Genomic DNA, 23,822 nt, shown 5'->3' with positions numbered 1-23,822 from the left:
CTGTGCTGGGAAACACCGCGGCGTGCGACCATAAATACACACAGACCCCCCCAAGCACCCGCTCGCTCGCCGGCCCTGGGACAGACTGCCTGTGTCCCCAGACCCGCCCCTGCCTTTGGCCTCAGCGCACACACGTTCCCCCACCGCCGGCCACGGACAGACCGTCCCGCTCGGACCCCGTTTGGTTCAGACAGAGGCACCACAGCCAGGAGGGTTGAGGTAAGCACAAGCGAGGGTCTGGCTGCAGGGCGGGCGAGGCGGGGCTGCACCTGCCAGGGGCCTGGGGGTCGCGGCTGCCCCGCCTGGGGCTGCGGTGGACGGTGCAAGTCCTTTGGGTTCGGCAGCGTGCTTGGCGGCTCTTGGGCATACAGCCCCATTAGCTGGCTTATCGTTGAGATCGGAAGTCTCTTTAAATGAGCATTTCTTTTTTTTTTTTTTTGCTATAATGACCAGAACCACAAACAGAACACTAATATAACACATATAACGCACCCCAAACCGAGACACGGTCTGGGAGCGATTGCAATCATGCCAAATGACCAAGTCCTACAGCACAGCACCACGGTGGCACATGAAGACACACTTGTTACACCAACAGCAACAACGACAATTCAGTTTTCATAGCTATACGAAGAGAACGATACAGCTGTAAAAAACCTACTGGGTGGTCAATCTCAGGTCAGGTGGAGAGTCCAGCATAACAGGCGCAGGGCAGAGGAAACACGCCCGGGGTCCTCGCGAATGTGGCCGGGGGTCGGGGATCCCCACCGGGCCCCTTTTTTTGGGTTCTCGTCCACGTGTCTGTCTGCCGAAGCAGGAGGCCGTGGGTCAGACAGAGCCTGACCGCCTGGTCTGCAAATGGCTAAGTGAAGCTTGAGGTATTGTGAAACAGGAACCTTTTTGGAATAGAGCAGTAATCACATTAAGTCAAAATTGATCACATTAAAAAAAAAACCTACAAAAAAAAGGCATCCGTAATACATTTTTTTTTTTCTATGAGAAAATTCAAACTAGAACATGGCTAGTATATGTCATTGTAAAACAAACAAAAAAAATCTGATCCTCCAATAGCAGCAAAACAATGTGAAAGATAAAGAGAAGCAATGTGAATGTTTCCAAACTGTTCTGGGAAGTCATCGGTAGCAGCGAATAAAGAAAACGGAGCCGCAGCCTGTCCCTCGCGTGGTCCCCGCCTGCCTCCCCTCCGCACACTTCCACCCTCACCTCCTCGCTCCCTTCAAACACTCCCTACAGAATAATTACAAAAAGGTACATAGCCAAGATGTGCAAATTACCTATCGGTTGCTAAGTTTCTTTTATGAAAGGAGGGGTCGGAGATCGTATTAGAACTGAACTTGTTTCCAAGCATCCTACTTGTCCTTGAAACTGATGCCCCTCCAATTGGATCACTCTGGGAAACACCAAACAGGCCAGATCAGCTGAATTCACGTCTTTGCGTTTTTCTCTCGGGGTTTTTTCCCCCTCTCCTATAAAAGGATCTAACTTTAATAAACTGTCCTACACTCGCAACATCTAAGGCAGAAAAGTGTGTGTGTGTGTGTGTGTGTGTGTGTGTGTGTAAATCAAGGGGAGATTGCATTACTTTATAAATCATACTGGCCTTACGAACACCCTCTGCAATAAATATTCTTTTTAGCCTTAACTATAAATTATATATTTTAGTGTTTAAAAACCTTCCGTTGCAAAACATCTAAAGTTAACTCTGAAACTGCTGGTTCTCTAGGTAAACCTTTAAGGCCTCTACTTTCAGACACCAGTTGGCACTGAAGGATTCCTAAACTTCAGCTTCTCTACAGAAAAGGAAAGGAACACACCATCCTGGCAACATGAAGAATGGATGCACACTTTCTTCTCCTCGACCAGAACCTAGTCCTCCAAAGTATCACCGCCCACTTCCGCTAACACCATAGTGACAAACACCTGCCTTGCGTCCTGTCTGCACCCTAGTACTGGAATATCCCCAAACCATTCCATTAGGAAACTGTTCCCCGCCCTCCACACACCACAGAAGCAGAGATGTCACCTAGAGACTGAAAGTGCTTTGAAATGGAATGGTTTTGGAATATCGAGAAGGAAAAAAAAAACAACAAAACAGAACAGCTGTAGATTTCACCTGGATATAAGCAGGCTGCAGGTCTGTTGAGTGAAAAAAAAAAAACAAAACCAGCATCTCATAAACAGGTTAACTACAAAAATATGAAGATTATAAAAATAGAATATATTAGGTCGCTATTGCGGTTTCTCTTTCTGGTAGTGGACGCTAGGAGTTGGCGGTGGCCTTCCGTCACCGTGATGCAGGCCGGCGCCTGACAAACCCCCCTGGTGGTCAGTCCACAGGGAGAAAGAGGATTAGCCTTTCCAAGATGCCAAACTCTAATGCTACCCTAGCCGAGAGGTTACATTACATCAGCCACTGACAAGGTGAAGGTTACACGCCTACCTACAAAATAAAATAAACAAATGACTTATAAAGTGACTACATGCATAAGCAAGATACAGGATGCCTAAAACTGCTTTAAAGCCGTGTCCTTAAGACAAGCACACGAGTATGCTCCCCTATCTAAAATCCTCTTCTACTTTAAAAATGGGATGTGGACTTTTTTCTATTAATTTTTTTAAGAAATATTTTTATGCTTTTTTTGTTTGTTTGTTTTAAACACATAAAGAATCAAATCTAATCCTCTCCCACAGACTCGCTCCTTGTGTTAATGTCTATTCTTACAACACAGAGACACAAACACATGAATATCAAAACTAGTTGATTACGGGGCTTAAAATCCTCTATTTTTGTAGCACAACCCTCTTCCCTCTCTTCAGCTCAGGGTTATGTAAATACTATTTTTTTTTCCTCTCCTTTTTTTTTTTTTTAAGACAGCTTTTCGGGTACTTTTTTCTTTTGCTTAAGTCAGAGATGCAAGGGAGAAAGAGCAAAGGAAAACACCAGGACAGTGAGGAGGGGGCCGCTCTCCCCCCGAGGGGGCCAGGCCGGAGCCCCGGGGCGGCCCCTCCCTCGCCGCGGCGCCCTCAAATGTTCACGTCGCGCACGTCGGTGGGCGTGCAGGCCAGGTCCACCTCCTCCTCTTCCTCCTCCTCCTCCGCGGCTTTGGGGTCCAAGTTCTGCTGCTGGGCCTGGCGCAGGCTGGACTCCAGGAGGGCTTCAATCTGCTCCTGGCAGGCACGGAGGCAGTCCTGGGCGAGGGGGGTGGGCACGGGGCTCTCAGAAGGGGCTCCACTAACCTCAAATGCTGCTTCCCTCAGACTCTAGGCCGCTGCCTGGACCCCAGGATCCACAGTGCCGACCCTGTCTGGCCACCAGCTGCTCCCCTGCCCTGGCCCGAGGAGCCCACAGATCACCCAGGCAGTGGCAAGCCCGCTCAGGACCCAGGGGCTCCGGTGGACACAGCTGACCCTGCCTACCTGCCCAGAGCCCCCAGCAGAGCCCAGCCTCCAGGTTCCCACTGGCCCCACTGAGGCCCCCTCAGCACATTCAGCAGCACCATCTGAGCCCGGACTGGAGGCCCTCTGAGCCCCTCTTCTTGGACTTAATCTCTGTCGTGTCAGCCCTGTGGTGAACCCAGCGTCCCGTGATGAACAGCTGTCAAAAGCGTTAGGCCGTGCCTGACCCAGGATGAACGCCGGGTGGCCCTGCGGGACCTGGGTCCTTTACCACCGTCCTCTCCCGCTCGAGCCTGCATCCCGGGAGACGCTCTGGCGGGCACGGCTCCCGCCACAGACCTCCTCCCACAGCGACCACCCCACGCGTTCAAGGGGGAGGAGGAACCATGAAGGCCGTGGGCCTCTGCTGGTCCCACCCGGGGGCAAATCTCCCAGCAGCTCAAAGGCGCCGCTGGCAGTCGGGTGGCCAGGCTCTGGGGCTAGAGAGGCCACACAGGGCTTCTCTTCTAGAACCAGGAAAAGGCTTCAGGGCAGCCTGGAACCCAGACCCATGCCTTTCCCACAGTAGGAGCAAGGCTTGGCATGGGAAGGCAGCCCCAGCGTCCACCTAGATGGGGCTGGAAACGGTGAACGTCACCCCAGAGAAGTGAAGCTGGACCAGGAGGGCTTGAGTGAACCCCTGGGGATCTCCCACAGGTACGGGGATCTCCCACGGTACAGGGATGACAGGCTGGGGAGGCTTTCCCAGACACCTTTCCAATATTCAGCACGGCAAAGGAAGAAGGCATGTATGTGCACATGGCCCCACTTTAGAGAGGCGGAAACTGAGGCCCAGAAGGTGTGGCGGGAGACCCAGGACTGCCAACACCCCCCTTAGGCTCCCATTCAAACACCTACTACTGCCTCCGGAAAGCCCCCCAACCCCACCATAGCAGGAAGGCCCCCTCTCCCCTCCCGGGGAAAGCTCACTTGCCACTGCAACTTGGGGGGCTGTGTGGTGGAGCTAGAGCAGAGGGGTACAGGAAGGGCCCCCCTCTCTGCGGAGCCCCAAACCCCACAGCCCCCTCAGCCTCACAGCCGCATCCCGTGGAAGGCAGATGGGGCCACGCCTCCACCACCAAGAACTTTGTCTGAACTCAGTGCTGTTTGTCACCTGGTCACCAGACTAACGATTCCCCCACAGCCCCATCCTTCAGCCGGGAAGCTTTTGTCTCAGGTCTCATTAAAACAATCTCTATTCAAGTGAGGGGTCACGCAGCCATTTCCTACAACTGTCTGGGGACAGCACCATCAGTGGTGTTTTTAGCTGAGGCTCACCCCTGGCAGTGAGGCTGAGATGCCCGCTCCTTCCTGGGACTCCCTCTCCAAGATGCCCACGCCTCCAGACAGGAAAGCCTCCTCCACTGGGGGCCACGCAGGCTGTGGCCAAGCGCCGCTGGCAGAGGACAGGCGGGCATCCACCCCACACCCTGAACCAGACCTGGACCGGGGTCAAGGCGGTCACTGTCTCCCCCATGGGACCCTGGCAGGGACGGTGTGACTCCCCCACCACCAAACCTTGCTGGTCTAATTTGGTAAATGCCCCCGACCCTTGTAATTGTCACTTTAATTGTTTAGGATAAGAATGGGGGATAAGACAATGGCATCTTTAAGGAGAAAGAGACAATGGACTCCGGCTTTCACAGAAGCAGCCTCTCAAAAGAGGCCATAAAAACAAGTTGTCTGGAGCGGGCTCGCCGTAGAGTGAGACCTCACAGGGGCCCTTGTGAAGCTTCCATTTATCGGGCATCCACATTGTCGCCCGGACAAAGCTCGACCGGTCCCCACCCCGCACTGCATTAGGGCACGGACCGTTGACCCTGCCTGCCTTGTGGCCCCTCTTCCTGGATGGCTCCCCCACCCTGGGAGGGGTTTAGGCTCCAGGGGCCCCCGGGGACCACCCTCCTACCCACTGATAAGTTCCCGGAGTCTTTTCTCCCCAAAGGAGCCCCGCCCCCTGGGAAAGGGCATGGAGTGCCCCCAGGCACTCTGCCAGGGCTGCAGCCTGGCCCCGAGCCTCTGGAGCCTCTGGACGCAGACAGCCGCTGGTCTATCCATCCTCCACGTGGCCCCTGCTTCCCAGGCCCTTGATGATTTCTAGTACCCAGAGCCAGGCAGGCCCCCTGCCCACGCGGGAGCGGGACACTCACCGGGTCACATCTGATCACCTTGGAGAGGAACCGCGTCAGGCGGTGATAGGAGAGGAAGCCGTTGGCGCTTCCCAGGTGCAGGCCTTGCGCTGCGGCCACCACGCTCCCGGCGGCCACCATGGAGGGTGGGTTGGAAATGAACTTCACGTCTGTGGCAGGGGGAGACAGAGAGGCAGGGGGGTTGAGTGAGGACACCCTGGGACCCTATGCTCACGGGCCTCCACCCCCAGCCTGTCCTGCAGATTTCAAAGGGATGGTCAGGAAGTAGGCGAGGCTCCCCACGCCCCAGCCTTGGTCATCATCCTGGGCGGCAGAGAGAGCAAGTCAGCTCAGGCTCCCCGAACACGGCCCCCGACGCTCATTTACAGACACCAGGGGAGGAGACCAGGAAAACCGCTGGCGGAGGCCTCTTGGCATGGAAGCCTATGAATGGATCGCTTATTCACACAAGCACACAGAAGAGTTGTAAGAAGGTGGGGAACACCCACGAGGAAGGTGGTGTCCCTCTACAACGCTAATCCCAAGCACCCGGACGGCCATCCTCCACGTGGGAAGACATGCCCAGATGTTCACTCCACTTACCCCCCCCAGGGACTTGGGAGGGGTGCAGCGTGACTTCATTACTGCATCCGCCAGTCCTCAGCAGCTCTCCCCACGCTGCTGGGCAAGTGTCCACCCCAGGCGGTGGGGTGGTGGGGGGAGGTGGCTCCCTGGGTGGTGCCCAGACAAGGTCACCTGTCGGCCACTCCCTGCTGTGCGGACACCTGGCTTCCCTTCGGGGGAACAGTGTCATGCAAGGTGGAAAAGCCACGAGGGACACTGCAATGACCCAGGGCCTGCAGGCTACCTCTGTCGTTTTCAACGAGGAATGATTGGCGGGAGGCCGCTGATTTCAGCATCTGAATGGGGGCAAGGGTGGCCTCTCAGCCTGGAGTCAGGCCATAGGAGGTCAGTCCCCACTGCCTCACCCTGCATCACTGAGCTGAGTGGGAGGGGACAGTGCACAAAGGCAGTGCGACCGCCGCGGGGCTGGGGAGCATGCCCCCGCCCCACAGTCTGGCTTGAGACTTCATTGTAAGAGTGAACAGCCAGGGCCTCCTTCCAGGGAGCGGGAGCCAGCAGAAGGGCTGGGAGGGGAGGAAGACAGCCAGCCCTGAAGGGGAGACAAAGTTGGGGCTGCGCGCTCTAACCACTTAAAAAAGAAACGCCCCCGCGAGGTGTCTCCCCCCTTCCCTCTAAAGGGGAGCAGGTCCACCCAGCCTGGGGGCGTTTCATCAGGGCCCATCAGAATCTCAGACATCACTGTGGCCAGAGCACGGCTTCTGACTAGCCGCACCTTGAGAGCCCTGTCCAGCAGGGAAGGGATGACACGCTTGGACGGTGTGCACAAGCGTAAGCGTGCGTACTTGTGCAGGTGCTTTGGGGGCCTTATCTGCTTAGATGAGGGGTGCACAGATTTCAACTTGGAAGCTCCAACAGCTGTTCCTATTTGCTGCCCAGTCCATGGGGTCGCCGGAAGTCAGACACAACCAAGTGGCCAAGAGTCCAGTGGGCCACAGCCAGGGTGGGCGTTGGAGCTGACCCCGCTAGGTCCTGTGCTCTCAGCCTGGTACTGTGCCAGTCTCAAAGAGGCGCTCCTCACAAGAAACGCGCTATTGTGTACACCCACGGGCCAGGCAGCACTCCTGGTAAAGAATCTGCCTGCCAGAACAGGTGATACAAGAGACCCAGGCTCGATCCCTGGGCTGGGAAGATTCCCCCGGAGAAGGAAACGGCCACCCACTCCAGTATTCTCGCCTGGAGAAGCCCACGGACAGAGGAGCCCGGTGGGGTATGGTCCATGGGGTCGCGAAGAGTCAGACACAACTGAGCAACTTGAGCACGTAGCGTGCACACATGGACACACACGTTAGAAGCAGAGCAAAACCCTACCCGGTATGTGGGTGACGTGCCCCACCACCCCTGGGCACCTAGTCAGGAACCTAGGTCTGCCAGGCATGGACCAGGAAGAGCAGACACCCACCCCCTTCCCTAGCACCTTTCCAAGGGACCCCTGCCATGTGGAGGGCTGGGGCACGTACTCATGCCTCCACTTCACAAAACCTGTTCGAGGCTGTAACATGCCCTTCTCACCTCAAGAAAACACCCCCACCTCGGCTTGTGACTCAAGCACACAGCTGTGCCACTCAAGTTCAACAGCTCAGGACCCGCTTTGGGGGGTGCTGCTCCCCGGCCCCCCCAGTGCTGCTGCAGATGAAATGCTGAGTCACCCCGGGCCATCCCCCGCCTTTCACCCCACGTGTGTGCAGATATCTAACTCCAGGCCAGGGGCGCTGGCTGGGCCGGTTCTCAGACAACCGCCAGAGCGCAGGCACGGCCTCTGTGCCCGGGTTCTGCGCTGTCTGCACCCCCTCCCAGGCCACACACCCCACTTCCCAGGGGTCCCTGGAGTAGGGGGGGGGTGTTCCGGGCTGTCCCAGCCATCCTCGGGGGAGCGCGTGCAGGAACCGTTCCTTGCATTATCTGCGGGAAACTTGGTCGTTTCTGTGAACCACTTTCAGCTCCATAAAAGGCTGCCTGCAAATCTCTGGAGGCTTCTCTTCTCGGAGGCATCCCAGCCAGAGAATGCCTCCCTACCCGCTTGCCTGGCTGGCCCCCGGAGGCCGGGGAGACACGTGTGAGCCCCCACCACCCGACACCATCCCTGCCCAAGGGCGGGTGCTGCGGGGCAGGAGAGCCAGGGGAGGGGGCACCCTCACCCCTCAGATCCATCCAAACTGAGATGTTTTTGGCCTCTTGTCTGCCCCCACCCCATGGCTCACTTGGTAGGACTACTTCTGAGGGGTCCTTCTTATAAGGCTTCATGCCTTGAGCAGGCAGAAAAATGGGGCAGCACAATCTCTCCACCTCCCCTAACCTGGAAACCTCAGCCACTAGAGCCCCTGGACATGGAGAGGGAGACATCAGATGGTGGGTGGGTGACCCCACCCCTTCTGGGGAAGAGGTGAAAGATGTCAAGTCCTCTTTGGTGGCGCATGGTCCTCAGGTGGCAGAGGGAGCCCCCAACAGGTCTGACTGCTGAGGCCTGGTGAGGGGGAGAGACGGCCCGCAGAAGAGCTGGGCAGGATGGGGCACGGGTCCCTGGGCAGGCTCCCCAGGGGTCCTGGGCCCAGAGCATGGGATCAGTGGGAGGAAGGGGTCACAGGGCTCAGGAGGCAGGGCTGGGAGAAGCAGGAGGCGGCACCTGTGTCTCCCTGGGTTCTGAGTGACTGGCCGCCTGGGGGCTGGGGAGAGGGCCCTGCCAGGGAGGGTCCCCTAGGGATGGTCCAGAGCGGTGCCAGGGGAGTTGCGGGGGGGTGCTCCTGCTGCCAACAGCAGCGGCCTGAGCCCAGGCGCTCTGAAACCGCTCCCAGGGAGAGCAGGGAGCGGAGCCGGAGCCCCTGGCGGGGCCTCAGGCAGCCAAGCGCCTCTGCTGGCCGCCCCCGCGCGAGGGCCGCGGCCTGCGGCCCAGAGCACGTGGTCCAGGCGCTGCCGGCCGGCGCTCCCCACCCCTGGAGGCGCCCCTGGCAGGTGGCCCAGCCGGGGAGAGGCCAGGAGGGGGCCCCGGCAGCTCAGGCTCCTTGAGGACATGGGAGGAACGGGTGGGGAGGGGAACGGTGGGGGCTGGACGGCCAAGGTAGACCCCTTTCAGCACAGAGTGACCCCTGCCTGCAGTGGGGAGCAGGAGCTACAGCAGCTGGACACAGGCAGGCTGGCCACCCGCCCCCGCGGCCCCCAGGCACTGGGTGGTAACAGACCAGCCTCTGCTGCCCCCGCCCAGGAGGCAACGCCCCCCTCCCTGGAGCCCTTAAAAGCAGCCCAGCCCTCTCTGCTCCCCAGAACAGGGGACAGCGGAGCGCTTCCCAGAACGGGAGGGGCCCGGGGGAGATGTTCCCGCATCTCCCCCGACGCGGAAACCGAGGCACGGGCCCAGCAGCTCCTCCCGGGCACCAGCGGCGGGGGCAGCACCCTACCTGTGGCACAGAGGGCAACGAAGGTCTGCGCGTGTTTGCGGATGATCTGCTTGCTCTCCTCGGCCACCGGCATTTTGGAGAGGAAGTGCTCGATGAAGTCGTGCGGGGTCATGGCCGCCAGGTTCCACTTGAGTTTGTTCACCAGGACCAGCTCCATGTGCTGCGGACCCAGGGGAAACGCGTGTCGAGAGGCGCAGGCGCGGACCCCAGTGGAGCAGGGGTCGGAGAGAGGGGATGGGGGTCGCTGGAGGGTCCGGGAAGGGAGGGGGAGAGCGCGCGACCCCACATTCCGTGCAGGGACTCGCCAAGGGTCCTGCCCTAAACTCAGCCCACCCTGGGCCAGCGGAGACCAGGGGCCCGCCCACACCTGGAACGCGGAGCCGGGTCAACCGCGCGGGCGCCGCCCCGCCGCCGCCGCCGCTGGAGGGCGCGCGCCCCCCACTTTTCGCAACGCTGGGGGCGCAGAGATGGTGGGAGTCAGAGAGAAAGCGAGGGGGGCGGCGGCGCGGCTGCGGGGCGGCGCGGGGCCCCGCCCGTGCGGCCGCCTTCCTTGGGGGCCGAGGGTCTCTCGGCGGCCCGCCGGGGACCCCGGCGCCTCCCCCACCCCGGGGTCCCGCGGCTAACGGGGCGTTCAGGGGCCGTGGCGGGGGTCCCAGGGTTACCAGCAGCTCGTCGGGCCGGATGGAGTTGTCAGTGTAGACGCACAGCTTCTCGGCCGTCAGGGGGATGGTCTCCTTCATCTTCGAGGCCACGAACATGCAGGTGGCCCCCAGCAGCTGCAGGCGGCTCTTTTTCACGGGCTCCAGCGACAGGAAGCGGTCCAGGTAGTTCATGGCCAGCGGGAAGACCTCCTCCTCGCACTTCTGCTCCTCGCAGACCTGCCGGGGGGGGGACCGGGGGCCGTGACCGCCGCCGCCGCCGCCGCCGGCAGCGCCCGGCCCCCTCTGCGGAGACCTCGCGCCCCCCGACCCGGCTCGCGCCAGGGCGGCTGGACTGCGAGGTCTCTGAGCGCGCGGAGGGTCGGGGCAAGGGGCAGCAGAAGCCGCCGCCGCCGCGCCCCTCTTCCCCGGGAGTCCCCAATGCTCACCCACCCCGAAACTGAAAGGGAAAGTCCCAGCTAGGCTGGCACAGTGGGGGCGGGAGCGGGCACAGCTGGGCGGCGTGTGCCGCGCGCGGGCTGTGGGTCCCGGGGACCCCGGCCCGCGTGGGTGCTTCGGGAGCCGCCAGACCTGGGGTCGGCAAAAAATGGGGCGCAGGGCCGCGGGGAGGGCCGCGGGGCTGGGCGCCGCGCTCGCAGCGCCTGCGAGACACAAAGGTGGCGTCCCAGGCCGCCGCGCCGCATTTCCCCAGACGTCATCTTTTCAAAAAATATTTAAAAATATAAAAAAATTAAGTGGGTACATAAAAATGCCCTGAAAATGACCCTCAGACTGTCCTTTACCCAGGCCGGGAGTCGGGAGCTCGTTGCGGGCTCAGGGGAGAGCCCCAGGAATTCAAACTCGGGGGCCCCCCTTCCCCCTGGGCGCGGGCGCCGTTTCCTTCTCGCAAGGGCACCACGCCGCACTTTCAAAAATTATTTTAAAATACTTGCGGTGCCCCGGGGAGCCCTCTGAAGGCCTGAAAACGTGCCCCTGGCCCCCAGCTCGCTCCAGACAGGTCCCCCAAGCTGAGATCCCGGCAGATGAGGGTCCATTCCTAGCGTCTTGGGGGCCACGCGACCTTGCAGCCCGGCGTGCTCTCTGGCCCAAGCTGGCCTTGCGGGACGCCCCGGGACCCACTGCTTGAACAAAGGGGCCCCCTTTCCCGAGAGGGGTCCCCCCACAACTACCCGAGCTCTGTCCCCGCGCCCCTCCCGCTGGTTCCCGGTGGCGGCGCGGCCCCTCGCGGCGGCCCCAAGCGCCTGGCCGGCCGCTCCCCGCCCCCACCCTGCCCCCAATTATTAATAAACACTTTTGCTTTGCAATAAAAGAACAAAGATGGCGCATAATACTGGCACGAGCGGCCCTTGCATACGTGTCCATGGATATTAATTTAAAAATCAAATCTATGCCCCCTCCCCCTGGAGCTGGCGGCTCAGCAGCCGCGCGGCCGCAAGAGGAGGCGCAGCGGGGCTGCGCGGTGGAGGTCCCGGCGGGGGCCACAAAGGACGCCCAGCCTGCGGGCCCGCACCCTGAAGCCAACTGGGGTGCCCAGGCAGTGGCTTTCCCCCAGGGTACCCCTCCTCGACCGCCGCCGCCGCCCCCCCCCCCCACGAAAGGAATTATCTAATGACCCCACCCCCACTCCCTCCTTGTTCAAAAAAATACCCTGAATATCTATATATTTTGGAACTACGATTCCTAGCAACGCTCTGGCAAACTTCAAAGTTCGGGTGGGAGAGAAGGGAGGGTGATGAGTGGCAAAGAAAAGTGGGTTTGCGCAACAAGTCGCAGGAAAGTGCTAAGAGGGCCGCCCGGAGCCCCGCACCTCCAGCATCCAGGTGGCCACGATCTTCCGCATGGACGGCAGGATCTCCTTCTGCACACACTTGAAGTAGGACACCGAGGGCGCGCAGGTCTCCTCCGCCTTGAGCATGGCCCGCAGCACTCGGTCGTTGAGGAGGTTGGCATCGGGGTACGCCCGGCGGATGGTTTCCATCTCGCAGCACAGGAGCTGGTGTGCCATGGCTGGGGGCTCGGCTAGGTGGCCGGGGGGCGGCGGTGGGTCCGGGGCTGGGTCGGCTCTCGGCTCGGGCTCCTGCTGCCCCGCGCTCCCTCGAGCTCGTCTGCCACTCGCCGGAGCGCGCGGACGCTGCTGCTCGCTGCTACTGCGCCGACAGCCCTCTGGAGGCTCTAGGACTTTGCAACTTCCAACAAAACTCCCCTGTAGTCCGTGTGACGTTACTGTTGTTAAGCAGAGATCAAAGCCGGGCAGAGAATGGGAGCGGGAAGGAGGGGGGCCGGGCGCAGGGGGAGGGGGCGCGGGCGCCGAGCGTCGGGGAGCGGCGAGGGGCAGAGCCCAAAAGCCATCCCGGAGGCGCCGCGCCTGCACCGCGCGGTGTTGCCCCCGAAGCCGGGTTTTCATAGAAATGCAAACCGTCCTAAGGCTGCCTTTCTCCCCGCCGAGGAAGAGGGGTGCAGGAGCGGGGGTTGGGGGGGGGGTCTGTCCTCCCCGAGCGGGTCCCGCAGGATTTGGGGGGTTGGGTGAAGGTGGCTCTGCAGAGGGAGACAACTAGGAGGGCGGGCAGGCCACACGCAGCTGGGGGAGACCGTGTGGAGGGGGACGCTGGGGTTCGGTGACACTCTGAGCCGGGAGAATGGGCGCATTTCCGAGAACGCCACGAGGGCACCCACGGGCGGAGGCAGCCAAGGGATCTTAGCGTCTACGTCTTCTTTCATTTTCATTAACACGTGTAAATTTCAGGAACCATTTACCATTCAGGGACTCAGGGCAGAGCCGACAACCCCGGTGGAGGTTTCATTCCCGCACCGAGGGGGGTCTGTGCAAATGCCGGAGGGGTAACCCCCAAAGTTAAAGGGCTTTCAGCCTAACACGCGCTCGCTCAAAAAATAAAATAAAATAAATGCCCGAAAATTCCAGCAGCAGCCCAAGATGGTGGCCAGCATTTCCTTTGCCCTGTCCTCTTCGCCTGGGGGATCTGCGCGCTGTCTTCCTACCTTAGCTAGTCCGTTCTTGCGGGGGGCCCCCAACACTTCCCCCCCGCCCCCGCCCTGTGCAGGCAATTTAACAGCTAGAAAAACACTCTGAAAGGAAGGCTGCAAAACAGTGGTCTCTGTCCTGTCTCGTTTTTTTAATTAAAAATTAAGCTAAATCGCTGGAAATATTGGTCGCCTCCCCGCCTGGGAGAAGACCACCGGAAACTTCCTAATTGGCTTTGTTGGGGGTGTGGACCTCTCTTCACCTTTAGAATTTGCCCGGGGGCTGCATTCGAGAGCCTGAGGCGGTTGGCGGGGGTCTGGCAACAATCAGAACAATTACAAGTTAAAGAAATAGGTGTATTGATCTGATGATTTTAAACAAAACCTATATATATTCGTGGCTATACGCGAGTCCCCAATATTAATCGCAAACTTATAAGAATATAAAAGAATATAGTTTCAGAGACTGAAAAGATTCAGTCTCTTCGGTGCTTATTTTTAAAATAAAAGGACATCTTACCCAGTCTTAACATTTTCTTAAAGTTTTTACTCTACCTGCCCCAAATTAAGAACACTGTTCATTAACTTCCCTCTGAATACAGTCTAGTGTCATCAAACCATCTGATACCCTAACGTTAAAGGCTCAAAGAAAACGGATTAAAAAGCCCCCCTCCCCTTCGCAAGGGCACACACAACAGGACAAGACCCCCTCACTTTTCAGAGCTGATTCTTCCCGCGCCCCTCCCCCGCCGAGAATCAGGGTTACTAATATTCCGGGTCCAGGAGGGTAATTACCCTGGGCTCACGCCTCGGGAGGAGCGGATGGCCCGACAAGGGAGCGCCCACCGCCGTGTCCCCCTCCCTGGGCACCCAGGCTCGCGTTGGCCCCCGGCACGCGGGAGCCTCGGAGCATCAGCCCGTGCACGAGGGCGGCGGGGTTGCTTTTCATTCATAAAATCCCGACCCGGCGGCCGCCGGGATGATTTATGGGGTTGCGCGCTACCACCGGGTTGCTTCTGTCCCGGAGGGCGGGAGGCGAAGGGGCCCGAGCCCCGCGTGTGCCCGGACCCGGGCCCGAGGCAGACTGGCCACGGGGAGGGGCAGCGGGTCGTAACGAGGATCGCCCACTCCGGCGGGACAGACTCCAGGTCCAGGAGGGAGCTTCCCCCTAACCCCGGAGAAAGACGGAGGAAACTGGAATTAGCATGAGCCAATGGGGGCGCGGCGCTGTTACTAGGCGGGCCCGGCAGATCTAGACTAGGAACTTCGTTGATTTCCCCGCTCAGGGACGGGCGCAAAAGTGCAAGCCCGGCTGCCGAGCGTGAAGAGCCGTCCAGGAACCCGCGGGGGGGAGGCCCTGGAATTTGGCGCCCGGTGGGGAGAGCCCGCCGCCCAGCCCCCACCCCAGGGAGCCCAGATCCGCGTTCCCTGGAGAACCGGGGTGGGGGTGGGGGTGGCGGCAACAGCTTCGGGCCTTTAATAAAGGCTGCTTATAGGAGAGCAGGGGCGCATTTTATTTTATTTTTTTTTTGAGAGAGAAAAGCAACTTTTAAAAACTTCACTGCTTAAGGTTTAATTTTGCACGGCCTTGATAAAACCCACCACGAAGCAGGAACTACAAGTTCTGGGCTCATTTACAGTGCTCTGTGCTATTTCTTGGTGACCCTTTGAAACAAAGGGCCAGTGGCTCAACGGGAAACCAAGTTGGCTGGGAAGAAAATGCAAAAGTCACTTAGATCACCTTTTCGCTTTCCTCGCCCCCTGTTCCCTCGCCGAAGTGACCGCAAGCCGAGAGGGACGCCGGCCCCGAGAGGGCCAATTCCGCGGCGGGCGCCTTTGCCACCGTCCCTGGCTGTGGGAACCTTCATTCACGGCGGGGGAAGGGAGCGCGTTCATTCAGGAGCCAGCGCGCCGCGGCGCCGACTCCCGGGCGCACCGCGGCTGCGCGCCGCCGGGCCGGGGGGCTCTGGGGAGGGGGTGCAGGGCCCAGCAGAGACCTTCCCCCTGCAGTAGAACTCCGGCCCCCGCCCTCCCCGGAGAGGATTGGGCGGCGGGCGGGCGCGTGCAGGTGGGGTCACCTGCAGCCGCATACCTGGCGGCGACTTGAAAGGACTTGGCTCCAGCTCTGCGAGTTTTCCATTGTTAAGCCCTTAAGTCGTTCTGGAAAACGCTTCCGAGTGCGGGCCGCGGGGTTCCGGGGGCTTCACTTCCCCCACAAAGTGCTCGCTTTTGGGGGGGGGGGGCGCGTACGGCGGTCCACGTGCTGAGATAGCTCCGCCGGGGATACGCGATGCGGATCACCTGCGCCCCAAAGCTGCCGAACAAGCCGGAGCCAACTCTGGCCCCAAGTCCCACCCGGACACTCACAGGCTGGGAACTGGGGCAGCCTCGCCTCCCACCGCCCCAAGCTATCGGGCAGGTAGCGGGGGACGGGACCACCGTCCCTCAGCCCTTAAGGCCGTGGGCGAGGTGCGCGCGGAAGCTAAAAGCAAACCCCAACAGGCTGGGGGGCGGGGCCAGGTTCCCTCAAAGCCTCTGGGATCCCAAGGGAGAAGGTGCACGCTCGGAGATGAAAGGAGATTCGAACTCCTTGACCTCTGCCCCTCAAAACGCATCGCCTTCTGCTCTGAGTAATACGAACCCCCAAAGTTCACCAGGAATTGTCTGGCCTCTTGGCTCAGGCCTCCTGGCCTGTCTCTAACCAATGGCCGCGGGGCGGGTGCCCCGGCTGAAATAGATTGATAACCACCTCCCACCAAGGCGAAGGAATTGGGCGGCGGGTGGGGATAACGACCTAGGAGGACATACCCCTCCCTCGTCTCCCTCGAACAAGCCTACCCGCGGCTGAACAGGACACCACTCCACGCCCCCTCCTCCGCCCCGCGTCCCCGACGCCCAATCTCCGCCCAGAGAGCAGGGCGCCACTGCAGAGATCCGCGAGGCGTCGGAAAACTTCCGCTGTAAGGAGCCTCTCTAAGACCCCCGTGGGCTCCCGCGACACCCCTTCCGCCTCCTTCAGGACTTGTCACTAGCGCCCCCGTCCTCGCCTTTTCCCGGAGAGTGTCCGCGGGGAGGACCCCCTGTACTCGAGCCTTCCAGCCTGCTTCTTTGTGCCGTGGAAATGCCTTGAAAACGTTCCCATCCTTTGAATTGGCCCTGGGGAAGGGCCGGGGGGCTCTTAGTTAAGGGCCATCTAGATATTCGAGGGCTCCCAACACATGCTTCGGGGGTGGGGGCGGGGGCAGAGTTCCAAGTGCGGAGAGAGGGGTTGCGTACTTAGCGCGCTAGGGTCCCTTGGCCTCGCGCCGTCGGGGCTAGTGACGGGACACGGCTTTGGGGAATTCTCGGGTTCGGGGTTCTAGGGGCTCGAAAGGCCCCGCCCCGCCCGCCTGCTTGCGCTAGAATCGCCTGCCCTGGGAGTCCAGGGAAACGAAGTTGGGGACCGGGGTGCGGCCCTGGCGGGGAGGCAGAGAGAGGAGGGAAGAGCGCGCGCCGCGGGAACCCGGGCAGGGGCTCCAGGGCCGCGCCGGGCATTCCGCACATTCCCGCCCGGCCTCTGCTCCGCCGCCACGTGGTCGCGGCGCGCGCCGTGCTTACCGTAAGGTTCCGAAGAGAGGCGCACGCATCAGCTTGGGCGCGCCTGCGGACCTCCCAGGGTGAATCCCAACCTGCCCACTCTGTCCGGGTGAATACAGAGGTTGCTCCTTTTTACGTAACAAGGAGCGTACAGCTGAAGTTGAGACACATCCATTGGTAGGTCCCACTGGTATGTCAGGAGGATGACTGTCCGTCTCAGGAACGTCACCGAACCGGACCGATGACCATTCTGCCTTCACAGCGGTGAGAGCTTAGTGGAGGACTTGCAGCCTTCAAGGAGGGCTTTCTTCTTTTTCTGACTATTCCAAATCAGTCGGTGGCTTAACCCAATATCCGTGAGACTGGGGAACAGAACCTATGACGTCCTTAGAGCATAGGGAACGTCCATAAAGCTGCCTGTATTTAGCTGCTCAGTCGTGTCCAACTCTTTGTGACCCCATGGACGGTAGCCTGTCAGACTCCTGGGTCCGTGGGATTCTAGGCAAGAATGCTGGAGTGGGTTGCCATTTCTGCTTCCAGGGGATCTTCCCGACCCAGGGATCAAACCCTCATTTCCCTTACCTCCTGCATTGCAGGCTGATTCTTTACCCGCGGCACCACCAGTGCCTGCGTGCTCAGTCATCTCAGTCGTGCCCGACTCTGTGCGACCCCATGGACTGTAGCCCGCCAGGCTCCTCTGCCCATGGGATTCTCCAGGCAAGAATGCTGGAGTGGGTTGCTACCTATATTATTAAAAAAAAAAAAATCATTAGGGGTCTTTTTCTGAGAACCAGGATAATGATCTACTTTTCAAAAATTCATGCAAAACCAAACCACTTTTTCAGGGTACCAGGAAGTTTGCAAGCATATCTGTGAGCTTGCAGAAGAGTATCACACACAGACCTGTATCAGCCAGTAGGTGTGCAATCGGGCAAATCTCTCTCCCTCTGTAAAAGGGAGCATGACTGTGTGTCTGGAAGGCTGTGGAGACGAGTAATTATGGTAACGCCTGTGGGGCGTTAGAGTGGGGCCTGGCATATGTCAAGGCCTGTTGGATTTATTCATTCATGTATTTGTTCTTGTGCAGAATGAAGGCCATGTGATACAGGCTGTATGTGGAATTAATTAAACATTTCAGTTTATATTCAGAAAGAGGATTACAAAATGGCTTTATAGTCTATAAACTCACTTTTATTTGCTGACTTCTCCTGAGCTGTGGACATGAGATTTAAATCCTAGAGCACGCATTAAAAAAGAAGTTTAACCATGATAATCTTCCCCTCTTACTTCTCAACATGAAAAAGAAGTAAAAAAGTTAATTTTAAAAATTGTCATTCAGACGCTGTCATGTCCAACTCTCTGTGACCCCATGGACTATATCCCAGCAGGCTCCTCTGTCCATGGGATTCTCCAGGAAGAGTACTGGAGTGGGTTGCTATTTCTTTGTCCAGGGGATCTTCCTGACCCAGGGATCGAACCCACGCCTCCTTGTCTCCTGCATTGCAGGCAGATTCTTTACTGCTGAGCCATCAGGGAAACCCCAATGATTAAAAAAGGAAGCATGTTAGATAAGGGTTAAAGTGTCAAGGCAAGGCTGAGGGTCAGAAACAAAAGGGGATTTCTGGGTGGTCAAAGAGGGCGGACAGCCTGAGGCCCTACCCAGGTCTTTGGATAGGTGGGGCCCGGAGTCATTAAAAAAAAAGGGTGGGGGTGGGGAGAGGTGATCAGAAGTGAAACTCACCAAAAGTGCAGGTCACTGACACTGGCGGAAGCAAAGAGGCAGAAGTGTCAAGAAGCCATCGGACTGGAAGCTGCTGACAGCGTCAGCCCACGGCCAGGGCACAGGCTGCCCTCAGGGTCCCTGGAGGGGAAGACAGGGGAGGCTGGTTTAAACATTTAGCTGCAGCTTGGGCCTACTGGGGAGAGAGGACTCCTGGACCACCAGTCTGGAGGGCCTCCTGGTGCCCGAAGGACTCTGGTCAGCCCTTTTCCTTTGCTTCTTCCTTGATTGTTGTTTAGTCGCTCGGCTGTGTCCAATTCTCTGCGACCCCGTGAACAGCAGCACGCCAGGCTCCCCTGTCCTTCACTATCTCCCTGAGTTTGCTCAAACTCATGTCCATTGAGTCAGTGATGCCATCCAACCATCTCATCCTCTATCGCCCCCTTCTCCTCCTGCCTTCAGTCTTTCCCAGCATCAGGGTCTTTTCCAATGAGTTGACCCTTCGCATCAGGTGACCAGAGTACTGGGGTTTCAGCTTCAGCATCAGTCCTTCCAATGAATATTCAGGGTTGATTTTTCCTTTAGGATTGACTGGTTGGATCTCCTTGCAGTCCAAGGGACTCTCAAGAGTCTTTTCCAGCACCACAGTTCAAAAGCATCAAATCTTCGGTGCTCAGCCTTCTTTATGGTCCAACTCTCACATCCATACATGCCTTTTGGAAAAACCATAGCTTTGACTATAAGGACCTTTGTTGGCAAAGTGTCTCTGCTTTTTAATATGCTGCTGTCTGGGTTTGTCATAGCCTTTAGAATGGAGCTTTCCTGGTAGCTCAGATGGCAAAGCATTTGCCTGCAAGGCAGGAGACCTGGGTTCAATCCCTGGGTCAGGAAGATTCCTTTGGAGAAGGAAATGGCAATCCACTCCAGTATTCTTGCCTGGAAAATCCCCTGATAGGTTACAGTCCATGGGGTCGCAAAGAGTGGGACACGACTAAGCAACTTCACTTTCTTTCTTTTCTTTCTTGGTGATTAGAAAGTTTTAATCACCTTTCTAACCCAAAGAGGAAACTGGAAAAAGCAGCTGGGAAGTTTCCGAGCAAAATGCAAGCTTAGTGCCGGCAGCTTGGCCAACAGGCAAATCCATGCTCCTTGAGCTCCGGTGAGGTGAGAGGGCTGGCCACGCCGCTGTGAGCCTCGACCCATCTTTGGTCCTGGCGAGTCCAGCCGAGTATGGTTCCCTGGCTGCTTAACAGAGGACCACAAACTAGGTGGCTTCAGACAACAGCAACTGATTCTCTCACAGTTCTGAAGGCTAGAGTCCCAAATCAGGATGTTGGCAGGGCCTTGTCCCCTCTGCAGAATCCCGGGGAGACCCGTGCTTGCTTCTTCCAGCTTCTGAGGCTCCCCTGTCTCTTGACTTGTGGCCACATCAATCCAGTGTCCGTCTCTGTCTTCACAGGACCTTCTCTTTCCTGTGTGTCTTGTCCTGTTCTGTCTCTTGTAAGGACATCTGTCATTGGACTTAGGGACCACCTGGATAATCCAAGATGATCCTAAACTTGATTACTTCTTCAAAGACCTTATTTCCAAATACAGTCGAATTCACAGGCTCTGGTGGTCAAGAGGTGAACATGACTCTTGGGGGCCACCATTCAGCCCGCTACAGGTGGGAAGAAGAGCAAAGATGGGACGGGTCTTAAACTTAAGTTCTGCCATCAAATCCTTGTGTTTGATAAGGTCTTCGTTTGTGTCAGGGGGCAGGGGGACAGGGCCCAAACATAACTGAGTTATGATGTGTGTCTTCCAGGACTCTCCACTGGGGGCCTGAGAAATAATACATGGAAATATTATTTTTAAATGTGAGTTTGTGGCAAAATAGGCAGATGCCTTCTATAGGCAACCACTGTCCCCGTCCTCATCACTCCTTTGCGGAGGTAGACAGGGAGAAGTCAAGAGAAGCATGGTTGGAATCAAAATTTTTTTAAAAAAATATTATTTATTTTTGGCCACATAGGATCTTAGGTGGGCTTCCCCTGTGGCTCAGACAGTAAAGAATCTGCCTGCAATGCAGGAGACCTGGGTTTGATCTTGACTGTGGCCCTGACCAGAGATTGAACCCACGCTGCCTGCACTGGAAGGGAGCGTCTTAACCCCTGGACCACCAGGGAAGTTCCACAGTTAGCATTTTAGGGAGGAGTAAAGAGAAAGGCTTTATCCAAGAATGAGGAAGGCTGAGAGAGGAGACTATGTTCTAGGCGTTTGAACAGCATAAAGGAAACCCTGCAAGGAGAAATTGCAGGGTATGCACTTGGCTGAAAAGCAAAGGGTCTCTGAACCCTTTAAAGCAGACTGGGGGGGGGGGGGGGGGGGGCGGGGCGGGGAACGGAGATAAATCATTGTCATTATCCACAGGAGGCCGATTCCAGAAGCCCCTTAGATGCCACAATCTGCCAGTACCTGTGGCCTTCATTTATAAAGACATGGTATCTGCATATAACCCACGCACAGCTTCCCATTGTACTTCATTTTTAAATTTTTTCTGTTTTTTTTTTTTTTTTTTTTGTTGTTGTTGTTGTTGTTGCTGTTGCTGTGCCAGGTCTTCGCAGCACGCCGGCTTTCTCTAGTTGTCAAATGCAGGCTCTCTAGTTGAGACTCAGGCTTAGTTGCCCCACAGTAAGTGGGATCTTAGTTCCCCGACCAGGGATCAAACCGAAGTCCCCTGCGTTGGAAGGCGGGTTCTCAGCCCCCGGGCCGCCAGGGAAGCCCCGTTCCCACACGCTTGCAGCCGCCTCGTGGTTGCGGGTGACGCCCACGACACTGTCGGTGCTCTGTCGTGGATGCCGCTGTGCAGCAAATTCAAGCTCTGCTTTTGGGAGCTTTCTGGAAATCTCATTTTCTTGGAGTATTTTTTGACCTGTGGTTGAAGCCACGATGGGGAACCCGTGGATGTGAGGGACTGCTAAGGATAGTGTTGACCTCACAGGGTTTTTGCAGAGACTAAATGAGTTCGGGCGGATGAATCCAGATGGCGCGGGGAGGGCAGCTGTTATTAGCTGTGAAAGTGCGGTTGCTCAGCCGTGTCTGACTCTTTGCGACCTCATGGACTGTAGCGCACCAGGTTTCTCTGTCCATGGAATTCCCCAGGCAAGAATACTGGAGTGGGTTGCCCTTCCCTTCTCCAGGGGATCTTTCTGACCCACGGATGGAACCTGGGTCTCCTGCATTGCAGGCAGATTCTTTAGGGAAGCCCTGAGGCTCACAATAAATCTGAAAATTGTAGTCGTGTAAAACAGCCCCTTCATTAAGTCACAGCCAACTCATCTCCCCATTTTTTCCATCTAAAGCTTCTGTAACTGCCAATAAGATCAGTCAACGTGCGCGCCTAGAGCCCATGCTCCGCCACGAGAGAAGCCACCGCAATGAGCAGCCCACGCACCGGCAACTGCGAGAAACCGCCGCTCTGCGCAGTGAGTAGCAGTGTTGTTAGGCCAAGTCAATAGCCTTCCAGACTTGAGGGAAATACGCGGGCATTGGGTTTTGTTGCCTTGTTCTGGCTGAATGCACTCTTTGCTCTGTGCTTTTGGATGGATTGGAAACAATAGGTCTCAGAACTCCTTGTGGCTTTCCAGGTTGGGATTACGACAGCAAGAGGTGAGCCACTGAGGGTCATGGAGGGTGGAGGGCAGAGGGCAGAGTTGGGGGCCACAAGGGTGACGTCAGAGCAGCTCTCGGGGAAGAGGAATCTGAGCTTTCCTAAAGGGAGACCTGGGAGGCTCTTCTTGGCCCCCTCCCAAGGCTCACCCATCCCTTCTTCCTGCCCTTCCTGGCTGATGAGTACAAACTCGGAGTCCACCCACCAGCAAGTTCCCGTGCAAGTTTCAAAGTCATAGAAAGAGGCTGTTTGGAAAGAGGAGATGAAAAATAAGGATGGTGGCAAGGAGGGTGTGACTGCGATGCCTGGAGGTGGGTGGGAGGAGGGGGGAATCCAGCGATCAGGAAAGTGGGAGCAGGAAGGAAAGTTAGGAACCACCCCACCCTGCCCCCCCCCCCACACACAGTCCTCTTCTTCTATACCCACACAGCTGCTTTACAGAGAGCAGCTAATTCATCTTCACATCAGCCTCTGAAGACAGTCACTTCATCCCCATTTTACAGATGAGGAAATCGAGGCCCACAGGGTCATTAGCTATGACAAAGCTGGGGTGCTTCTGGCTTTGTCGGACTCTAAAACCCAGAGGAGGGAATGGCAAATTATGAAGCCCCTAGAAACTGCAGTGTTCACCATTTTAAAAACAGCTTTATTGACATATAATTTATATACCATAAAGTTCACCCATTTAAAGTGTGTAAGTCAGTGATTTTCAGTATATTCGCAGAGCTGTGCAACCATTGCCACTCTTTGATTTTAGAACATTTCCATCACTCCTAAAGAAACCAAGAACCCATTAATAGACACACCCTTTTCCTCTGCCCCTCACCCCCTCAAACCCCAGGAAACCAGTAATCTGTTCTCTGTTGCTATGGATTTACCTAATTTGACTGTTTCCCATAAATGGAGTCCTCTGATATGGGGCTTTTGTGCCTTCTTTCATTTGGCATAATGTTTCCAAGGTTCATCTATATTTTGTAGCACATTTCAGTACTTAATTCCTTTTTATACTGAGTAATATTCCACTGTATGGATGTGCCAGATTTTATGGATTCATCTGGGTTACTTCTGTGTTGGGACTGTGAGCATAATGTTGTTCTGAGCATTCATGTTTTCATTTCTCTGTGTATCAGGGGTCATCTTTTCTATACAATCAAGTGAAGGGTCAGTCTTAGGGGGGAGAGTTGTTCTCTGGGACTGGAGAGATCTAGACACATCCAAAGAGGGTTTCTCAGTGCTTTCAAACCTCCTGCCTGGCCCTTCTATACCTGGTCCTCTCTCTTTCATCTTTTCTCTTCCATCTTCTGCTGCTGCTAAGTCGCTTCAGTCGTGTCCGACTCTGTGCGACCCCATAGACGGCAGCCCACCAGGCTCCCCAGTCCCTGGGATTCTCCAGGCAAGAACACTGGAGTGGGTTGCCATTTCCTTCTCCAATGCAGGAAAGTGAAAAGTGAACGTGAAGATGCTCAGTCGTGTCCAACTGAGCCTACCAGGCTCCTCCACCCATGGGATTTTCCAGGCAAGAGTACTGGAGTGGGGTGCCATTGCCTTCTCCATCTTCAGGGAGGTCCTAAGGTCTAGAACCATGAATAAGAATGCATCAGAAATTGTGTGTGTGTG

At 57.1% G+C, this 23,822-nt stretch overlaps 1 protein-coding gene across 1 annotated transcript; it reads right to left on the bottom strand.

The window, feature by feature from the left end:
- Window positions 1-2,838: 2,838 nt before the first annotated feature.
- CCND1 (cyclin D1) lies at window positions 2,839-12,283 on the bottom strand. The gene is made up of 5 exons (XM_052662321.1): window positions 12,086-12,283; window positions 10,282-10,497; window positions 9,620-9,779; window positions 5,607-5,755; window positions 2,839-3,210 (listed from the first exon to the last, which is right to left on the bottom strand). Exons 1-5 carry the CDS (start codon window positions 12,281-12,283, stop codon window positions 3,046-3,048), a joined length of 888 nt encoding a protein of 295 aa, XP_052518281.1. The 3' UTR covers window positions 2,839-3,045.
- Window positions 12,284-23,822: the final 11,539 nt, after the last annotated feature.

Source organism: Budorcas taxicolor, chromosome 25, assembly GCF_023091745.1.
Source record: "Budorcas taxicolor isolate Tak-1 chromosome 25, Takin1.1, whole genome shotgun sequence".
NCBI classification, from domain to species: domain Eukaryota; kingdom Metazoa; phylum Chordata; class Mammalia; order Artiodactyla; family Bovidae; genus Budorcas; species Budorcas taxicolor.
This window is presented reverse-complemented; position numbering and strand designations above follow the sequence as displayed.

Bases quoted from the DNA above. Each gene is read 5' to 3' on its own strand.
- CCND1 (XM_052662321.1), bottom strand. From the start codon at position 12,283: ATGGCACACCAGCTCCTGTGCTGCGAGATGGAAACCATCCGCCGGGCG. The intron at 9,780-10,281 runs GTAACCCTGGGA...CTGGGTCCGCAG, and splicing joins TCCGGCCCGACGAGCTGCTG to CACATGGAGCTGGTCCTGGT. The intron at 5,756-9,619 runs GTAGGGTGCTGC...CCCCTGCCACAG, and splicing joins CGTTGCCCTCTGTGCCACAG to ACGTGAAGTTCATTTCCAAC.